Here is a 9623-nt window from a genome sequence, read left to right on the forward strand (position 1 = left end):
CAATAGCCATACTGCTTGCAAGTGTAAACAAGGATCCATATGAGAACCTTGTATCCACTCTAAGTAATGTTCCGAGTCTCTCGCTCAAAGATATTGAGCACTCACTGCTTGATGGAGAAAGCAAATTTAAAAGCAAAGATGTAAAAGAGACCAGCTCAAGGGAAAACCTCTTATACACTAGAGGAGCTACTGGACCCAAGGGAAGAGGCCGAGGATTCAACACCGACAACAGGAATCGGGTGACATGTCATTATTGTGGTAAAACTGGCCATATTGCCAGTGAATGCTTTCACAAGAAAAGAGCACAGCAGATGCAGAATAACCACCACCAAAATCAATTCATGAATGAAAAAGAAGAAAAAGATACTTCCGCTACCATCAACAACTATGACAAACTGTTTTAAGGAATTTGTTCCCATAGTGGATATTGAAAAAACCCTACCAAAGATGTAAAGTTTCAAGCCTTAACTTGACTAGGCTGCCAAAGAGCTAGTCTCCTGGTCCATGTTTTCATGCAGGGGAGGCAAAAGCCAGTAAGGGTAGACACTCATCATTTGAGGGGGGGTATTGAGAAATCAAATGATGTATGCCCATAGAGGTTGAATGTGTGCCCAAAAGAGGCTTGCCCATAAGTGGCTTTGTATGAGAGATATGACAAAGATGTATGCTCTAGAAGCTCTAAGAAGAGATGTCCAAAATCCCATAAGCACAAAGAGGAAGAGTTGTACTATCCAAAAAGGCTATATAAGCATGTACTTGACACTCATTTCAATGAAATGGCACTATCAATTTGATTCACTCAAGATTGTGTTTATGAGTCCAAGCTAATCTATCTTGGAACCTAATTCACTTGAGTTACAATCTCTCATTTTAATAATGTATCATATGTTTGATTTACATCCACCATAGCTAACTAGCTCTAGATCCATGTTTCTCAACAATCTGGGCTAGAACGAGTCCTCCCATATACTGATCCCAAAGACTGCGTATCTGCTCTCCTGAGGTGTGAGACTAGTGTTCCTGAAAAACCTCCTTGCACATCGTGTCCTCCTTCCGCGGCCAGAAGGCTACTAAGGTGTAGAAAGAGAACTCCGAGTGCATGTCCTCTAGGCGAGCGATGGCTGCTCGCGCATACACCTCTTTTGTGTGGAAGGTGGGACTACTTGGCACCTCCTGTAATAATGTCTACATGGTTGCAAGGTCCCGCCAAAGTGCTCTCTCCTCCTCCCAGCTCTATTGCATGGCCTGTATGGTTGCCTCCTGGCAGATACTGCTGGACTCGGCTAGGACCTCTGCAATCTCCTCCGCAAACTGGTCCCTCTTGCCCCACTCCCTCATCCAAATCTGCTCAATTTGTCTCTTCACCTCCTCCCTCCTATAGATTGAGTCAGGGATCAGACAGGATCATGTGTCTAGGGTAGATGCTGGGGGATCAAGTGTCAGGAGAACCGAGCAATGATCGGACAACGTGATGTCCCGCCAACTGCCCAATTTGGCCTCCATGAGAGCATCCCCACTCTCCCACATAGAACCTCTCCAACCGCTCCAGCAGGACCACCCGGCCGCCTGTATCCCCAAGAGAAGTCCAGCGACCTCTCCCTCCTATGAAAGGCAGGATCTCTCCAGGCATCGCATGCTCCTATTTCGAGTAGGAAGACCTCCCATGCCTCCTGCTCCTCCCTAGCCATGCCCTAGTAGTTTTTGCCTCTGCCTTGCTAGTCCTCTAAAGCCTCCAAGTTGTTGAAGTCTCCTCCAACGATCCAGGAGTCCATCCACGATCTCCACCTAGAACCTATTGCGTGCCCTAACCTCAGTAGGGGCATAGATATTAAGAACTCCAAGGCATGAATCCCCAATATCCAATCTGATCCATAGAACCCTCCCTGCCACTATCGTCCTGTGGTCTTGTACACAGGCGGTGAGACTCAAGCCAATAGAGGTGCATACGCCTTCACTCCTGTCGTGGGCACCGATGGCGTGCTTGCAATAAGTGTGCGAGCTGCCCGGGAGTACCTTTCCTACCCTTTGGGCCTGGGTAGAAGTGAGCTTATGCTCCTGTAGAAGTAAGATGTCAATCCGTTCAGCAATGGCCGGCTGTAGCTCCCACCGAACAATCAACTTCCTGGAACCACTTGCCCCACTATAGTGGAGACTATTCACATTCCAGGATGCAAGGTGTAAACTCATAGGGAGACCTGTGATGACTGACCGAACAAGCATTTGTTCAATGTGGAAGCTGCTGAAGAAGAAGAGGAACTATGAGGCATGCGGATACGCTTTGCTGTCGGCCTGGATGGTGAAACTCCATTCCGCCGTGGTAGCCCTCGGGTGACCATGGGGGTGATGGATGCGCCTAGTGGTACCACCATGGCATCTATCAACCAGGCTGAGAGGCGACACTCTGTACACTGGTAGAAACGGGCTGCCTGTGCCAGGGGCCACTCGATCACATCCACCGGCTCTCTCCACTGCGGAGGGGCTCAAAAGATAATGCCCAGATAAGGGACCTCGGCCCCAGCCCACCAGTTGATGTCCATCATGCAACCCGGCCACTACTGGGAGATAAGTGCCAGCCCACCTTCTCCCATCCACTGGGAGATGTGGTCTGCCACCTAGCTCTTCACCTCCTCCTCTATCTGAGTTGTCGTCCAATCTCTTGTGTGAGAGGTCTAAAGGAAGAAGGCATAGTTTGGTCCATCCGATGGTGCTAGTAGATGGACCTTGCCGCTCGTAGACTTGCGTACCACGAAGATTCCCATCTCCAGGGATAGTGGGAACACTCCACGCTCCACTGCAAAAAAACTCTTGGGGGGGGGAGGAGGTGGGGGCTGTGGGATGTGGGCCCTCGTGTGAGGCGGCCTGCGACGCCTCTATGGGGGGTGGATGTGTAGACTTGTGGACCTGTCAAGTAGGGCGAGGGGGGCGGCCGCGTGGTGCTTTGCCGGGGGGGCGACGCTCGCCGTCCTACTCCCTGCCATGGCTATCTAAGGAGCTGCCTGTGGGCCCCCTGCCGTCTCCCTCTTTTGTCGTCTCTGTACTCGTGTGAAACCGTCCGCATCCACCTGTGGGGCTATCGGTGAAGCTGCCCTAGCTCCGAAGCGTGTGCACTCTAATGCCTCGTGCCCAAAGTTATGGCAGCACAGGCATTGCTGAGGCTGCCCAGTCACAATGATGTGCTGCCTGAAGGAGTGTCCGCGTGCCTCAATCTCTAGGAATTGTGGAATATTCTTGGCTTCTTTCACTGCCACCCGTACCTTTGGGACTCCTACGGCTGTCACTACGCCTGTGAAAGAGGCAGGAAGGACAGTGCCAAACAGCAGGGTGAGGGTGGGTATGGCAGGGGCAGCGCAGGGGATGGTAGCAGGAGGGAGCTAGGCGGGGGAGCAGCACCCCACGGGGAGGGGAGCTAGGCAGGGCAGGCACGCCACGGGGGAGGGAGCTGGCGGGGGGAGGGCGCGCCACAGGGCAACGGGCAGGGGAGGGGTGGTGCGATGGCAATGGGCAAGCGCAAGCAGGGTGGGCACGAGGGAGCAGGTCGGGTTGGTGCGAGGGGACAGTCGGGGCGGGGCAGCAGCGCGACGTGACGGAGGAGCTCCGGATCCTTAATTATTTTAGAAAACAGGCCAGTTGGAGAACCCAGTTCACAAAAATAAATGAATTGATTTATGCAAAATATCTTAGAATAAGAAGTCATGAATCTCTGTTTGCACTTGTTGTTGAGGCTTGCGATCGCCACAATAAGGTGAGCTTTCTTATGATAAAGAAAGCATGGTGGGTAACCTAATCTTGCTCCTGCAAGGGCTTCCAGAAAATTAGGTTGCATCATTTTCACTGCACTCATGGTTCTATTGCGTAAGTGGTGCTAATATTTTGGAGAATCTGAGAATAATGTCACAGTACATAACTGTCTTAACACCAGAGAAAGGGTTCAACTCCATTCAAGGTTGCTTGCTATATTGACACTTTGCTTTTGAGAGTTCTTGTCAATACAATTTATGTCCATATCCACCATTTTAGTAATCACAAAAGCTTCATGAATGACAAAAGATCGGGCAGCCTGACTAAATCCTTTTGTAAATAAGTCTCCAAAATGGTCATGTTGAAGACATTTGCTGCTATGTGCCAGCAATATTACTAAGATGTCTCCAGACTGAGTTTGTTAGTACAAGGAGCACTAATTTTAGTAGTGTAACCAAATGTTGTTGAAACCTTCCTTAAAAATGACGAGTCCTCCACATGCACCCTAAGAGTAGAAATTATTTCCAATGATTGAAATTATTCTAAATGTAGCAAGAAATATATTTAGGATGTCTTTAGTATGGCTTAATAGTTACCAAATTTAGAACCACCATTTTTTAAATACTCCCCAAGTAAATGAAACACTACTCTTGCTAAAAATTGAAGAAGGTAAGTTCACCACCTTCTCTCTTTGTTTCTTTCCTTTGATTTGTTTCTTCCTTCGGTAAAATGGAGGCTTTTTGTTTCTTGTTTGCTTCTTTCAAAGTTGGTCATGAAGCTAAGTGCAGGCTACTTCATCACATTAGAGATTCTCTTTTGTTAGATTTCTTCTTGGAAAACTTTTGGTGAAAAGGTTTGGGCATATTGTTGAATGAGTGATGTGCAAGTCGGTGTATGGAGTATCCTCTTATATTGAATCTTAATAACATTCCTCAATTTCTCTAGTTTCACATCAATTAGTCTATCAGGTTTTCAAGTTGCACTCCCTTGAAAACATCTTAGGAGTATCAGGAACCTATACAAGAACAAGGCACTACTACATGATTTCAAGATTTTTGTTGGTATTTTATTTGTGATTCTCTTGTTCGGGATAATGCTATATCGTATGATGATTTTGTGAGTATCTATGGTTTTCTTTACCAATATGTTCTAGATGATTTTAATCTTTCATATACTATTTAATTTGAGTGCATGGTCATGGTGCATGTATTTATTTTAATTTCTATAATCAATGTTACAACTAACTAAATCATTGTGTAACTAGTTACTTTGTGAACAATGTTCGTTGTTTTGTTTTGTTTCATTGTCTTGATTCAAAGCAAACCTTCATAATTGTAGTAAAGAAATTTAAGCTCTCAACAAACCATGTATGTACAACTATGCATTTTTATGCTTTAAACATGTACCATGGTACTCTATCCTATTAGCATCAGACTTCTAGGACTTAGTTGGGCCTTGTCAACAACCTTGCTAAGGGTCGTTATTATCTTTCATTATTCTCTATTATTTTAAAGTTGTGAACAAAAGTTCCAAGATTGAAGAGATTTTAGATGTAAAGTAGGCTCATAATCATCCCCTAGTTTCTTTGCTAGTTTTCATATTATTGCCCATTAGTTGTTTGGCTAAGTGCCATGATGGTAGGGGGAACTCATAAAATATTATATATTTGACACATAAGTTTTTGTCAAATCTTATTTATTTTTGTTGATTGATTTTATAATTAATGCAATGTGTCCTTAGGCTCTAGTATATCCCTTGCCCTCGCACATAATGTGTGTTCTTATTTTACTCTCTTGCCATTGTTCCAACAATTAGCATAAAGCCAATTATTCCACCCTTCTTTGTATACTTCCTCCAAGTATAAACTACGTCAAATTGTTACACACTTCTAGCCAGATAATAAGACATAGATTAGTCCTATCATTTAACAATATTGGCAAAGTCCATCACATTTTGATATAATGATTGGCAAGGCCCCTATAATTGTGAGCCTCAAGATGGAGTATTGACCCAGGCACATGAGTTGCAATGTTGGAATATTTACTTTTGAAATATCAAAGCATCACATGTATATCTGGAAATTGGAATGCCTTTAGTGGACTTGAGTTTCCTCTATAATAAATGTTGGTAGCTATACATCACCTTGATTAGCAAAACCATGGATATACCTTCAATCTCCCAAGGATATTGTATACTCTATGCGATTGACAATTAGGTTGTGTTGATGATTCCAAGTTTCCAAGCAGTACAAAAAATTGCTAAAATAACTACATTTTTAAACTTAAAAACAAGGCATGTTTTTATATATACATTTTTAAAAGAAATTTTTTTTTTGTGGGGGTGAGTTTGGGGGGGAGAAGTGACAATAGGTAACATAGAAGAATGGCCACATGTCTTAATCCTTTCTCCTTAATTTGATGTAAATTGATGCTATAGAGTAAATCGAACTTCTCTCCATTGTGTGTGTCTCCATGGTATTTATTCCAATCCAATGTGGATGGGAGCCATCGATGCCACATGAGCTCTTGCATTCTCCATCATTAGCCCATACTTGATAACAACAAGTAAATTGATGCTATAGAGTAAATGGAACTTCTCTTCATTGTGTGTCTCCATGGCATCTATTCCAATCCAATGTGGATGGGAGCCATCGATGCCGCATGAGCTCTTGCATCCTCCATCATCAACCTATACTTGATAGTAACAAGAGGCTAGTGAAAGATCAGATGGAGTTGTTAATTCTTGGATATGAAAGTAAGGGGTCTTTTGATGGCTCTTTTGTTTCTACCAACACATAAGGAGAAATAAATTGAAAGTCCTAATATTAAATTTTGGGGGCAAAGGCAACTATACCTACGTTGCCCTATATTTACTTTACACTGTGACTGCACACTTGTACATTGCAGATAGTAGGCGTACACTATTGTCACTTTATTCTTTATTCTTTTAGTGATTATCGAGTAAGAGAAGGTCAATCACACATTGTGATTATTGGAGTTTCCACATACAATGTCTCTCTCTGTTGCTCCATTCATCATAGCTTCTACTTTACTCTTGCTTTCACTTGTGTGCTTCCACTTAGGCTTTGCCTTTCAATTGGTATCAGAGCCAACCATTCGAGAAGCTTCTTCATCTTCTACTTCAATTCGGATTCAACGTTTCAGCGCAAGGTTTCATGGCAACCATTGTTTTTTCCTCTCGAGGTATACATTGAGTCTTTCCTTATCTTGGTTTGCTCCAACTTTCTCTTGCCTTGTCGAGGAGCTTCCCAAGGCTTAACTGACCCTTGTTGAGTACTTATTAAGCTAAGGAGTAGCCATTCTATCCCTTTTAAGTAGATACAAAGCATGTTGTAGAAGTTGTGGATAGTTATGGCAACTTGAGAGTACTTTTGTATTTTAACAATAACTTTTGCATATGGTAACAAATTTTTGACATTCTATATCTAGAAACGAAAAGCCCAATGAGAGTTGATTTTGTACAATTTTTTATTCTTTGTTTCACATAGAACAAAACAATTCTAGTTTAGACAACAAACAATGAATTTCATAATGCATGTTTGATGCTTTGAGGATTCTCTTTTGATGCCCAAATGGTATGGTTATGTTTTTGGAATGCTATTTGGATTGTTTTGAGCTTCATTAGCTCAATTTTGCAGAGGTTTATTGCTATCATAATAGTTTGGACATCAAGCATACAAAAGTGAGTTTCATGCTTTGAATGCCTATTGTTCTACATGGTATTTTAAGTATGCTACATGTCTATGGCCATATTTATTATTGATGTATGAGCTTGGATATGTATATTATGGCATGCTTTGGTACTTGGATTTGAGCTGCATTTGATGTACTTGGACTTTCGTAAGTTGGTTTGAGCTTATATGCTTTACTAACTTACAAATATTAAATCTTCATTTGATACTTATGCTCTCAAATATATTTGTGACGCACTCGAGCTTCTTAGATGCTTTAATGTATATGTCTTGAGCTTTTCTTACTCACTTTGCATTCTGAATTTGCTTCTAGTGGGAGATGCTTGTAGTTACTTGGCAAAGCTTGGTTATTTGAGACAATGAAACTCTTCGTTTATACATATGCTCTCATGTATGCTATTGGATACAATTATCTGTGCTTATGGGCTCATTTGATTTTGTATGCCTTGGACACTAGCACTCACCTCTATCAATAGTTTGTCAATGATGTATATACTTATGGAATGTATGGCTTATTGACAATTTGAGTTTGTGGTAGTCTTTGATACTAGTGGTCTATACTTGGCTGTTGCTTTGTATCCTAGTTGCTACTCAAATATTCTTGGGAGTGGAAGCTTAATTTCTTGGCTATTTTTCCACAATTGGATTGATATATACATGTCTTTATTTTAGTATTGCTATAATTACAGTTTTCACCATCATCTTAGAAAGTAGACATTGTACTTTGATAGTCTATTACTTGTAGTTGGTGGACAACTCTATACTTTGGTATTTTCTTTTGTTTTACCTTTGTTTTGGTTGAATTTTGGGTGCTAATTTGCAATCATTTACAATGGTCCATTCTCTTGGATTCTACATTGGTATACTGTTGTTACGGTTGATTCTTCGAATGATAGTGCTATTTTTAATATTGAAAAGCTTAATGACACAAACTTCACCTATTGACAGTCACATATATGACATGTAATAGTTCAAAAGAAGCAGGTTACGCCTTTGAAAACCAAGAGTGTCAAGCTCGAAGACATTGATTAGGATACTTAGGATGAGGTATGTAAATCCACTTTTATATTATCATTGTCTAAATAGGTTTGTCTCAATGTTGTGGTACCTGAGGATAATGCTTGGCAATTATTTAAAAAGATATGCAATCTTTATAACAAGCAAAGTCCTATTTTACAGATGTATTGGTTGAAACAGCTTATGGATCTTCGCATAAAAGGACTAGTGTATTTGTGCATTTGAATGAGTTTCGCTCAATTTTTAACTTGTTGACTTCACAGGGCATTTAGTATAAGGATAATCTTTTCATATTATTCTTACTTGTGACACTTTCTTTTAGAGGCAAACATGATGGTAAGAACGGTAATGACCATTGTGGTAGAGACTTACAAAGGTCTCAATATTGCAGACAGTCTCATAATAAGTCATGTGGTCGTAAGGCATTTCCTACATGTTATTATTGTGGGAAGCAAAGCCATGTTAGGCCACAATGCCGTAAGATACACAATGAGAAAGGCAAGGGAAAAATCCAAGATAAGATTTATGATAGTAGCATTGTTCTTAGTAATTTTCACATAAAAATTGAGGAGATAAATATCTTGGAGTCTAAGTCTAATGATGGTTACAACTTGGCAATTTTTTCTCTTGATACTAGCTAGTTGGTTTATGTCTCGTCCACTTTTTCACAATTTTTGTTAGCTACTTGATTCATGGGATTCTTTTCATGTATCCCCGCATAAGAATTGGTTTCATTTCTATCGTAACGTAGTTCTCATAAGAAGTATAGCATACGCGCATGGGTGAGCCTCTGGCTCTTATTCATTGTGATATATGTGGTCCCATGCCTTGTTAATCATTAGGTGGTGTGAAGTAATTTGTGACTTTCATTGATGATTATTCACATAATGTCTGGGTATATTTCATAAAGTAGAAATCTAATATATTAGCTACATTTCAATGTTTGCTTGATCTTGTTGAGAATAAATATGGGTATAAGCTAAAATGCCTAATGTCAAATAATAGGGGTGAATATGTCTCTAAAGCATTTGAGTAGTTTTACAATGAGCATGGTATTAAGCGTCAGTTGATCACACCTTACACCCCATTTCAAAATGGTGTTGCGAGTGCATAAACAAGACAATTCAAAAGAGAGTCTTAGTTAAGTAGTCTTATT

The 9623-nt window shown here is 41.3% G+C and overlaps 1 protein-coding gene across 7 annotated transcripts in view; it reads left to right on the forward strand.

Annotated features, from left to right (window-relative positions):
* The window catches only part of LOC148012422 (pfkB-like carbohydrate kinase family protein), a 194361-nt gene extending 185461 nt beyond the window's left edge, over positions 1-8900 (forward strand). For 2 of the 7 annotated variants that reach the window (XM_087669698.1, XM_087669699.1), the window contains one exon: positions 8421-8900. In XM_087669698.1, the coding sequence (XP_087525824.1) occupies positions 8421-8478 (58 nt within the window). In that variant the 3' untranslated portion in view covers positions 8479-8900. Of the gene's footprint in view, positions 1-7763; positions 7795-8398 lie in introns of those variants that run through there. The other 5 variants (XM_087669691.1, XM_087669694.1, XM_087669695.1 and 2 more) reach the window with 5 other exon arrangements.
* The last annotated feature ends 723 nt before the right edge of the window (positions 8901-9623 follow it).

This window comes from Lygodium microphyllum, chromosome 27 (assembly GCF_053477565.2).
Source record: "Lygodium microphyllum isolate KBCC chromosome 27, Lygodium_microphyllum_v1.1.10, whole genome shotgun sequence".
Lineage (NCBI taxonomy): Eukaryota > Viridiplantae > Streptophyta > Polypodiopsida > Schizaeales > Lygodiaceae > Lygodium > Lygodium microphyllum.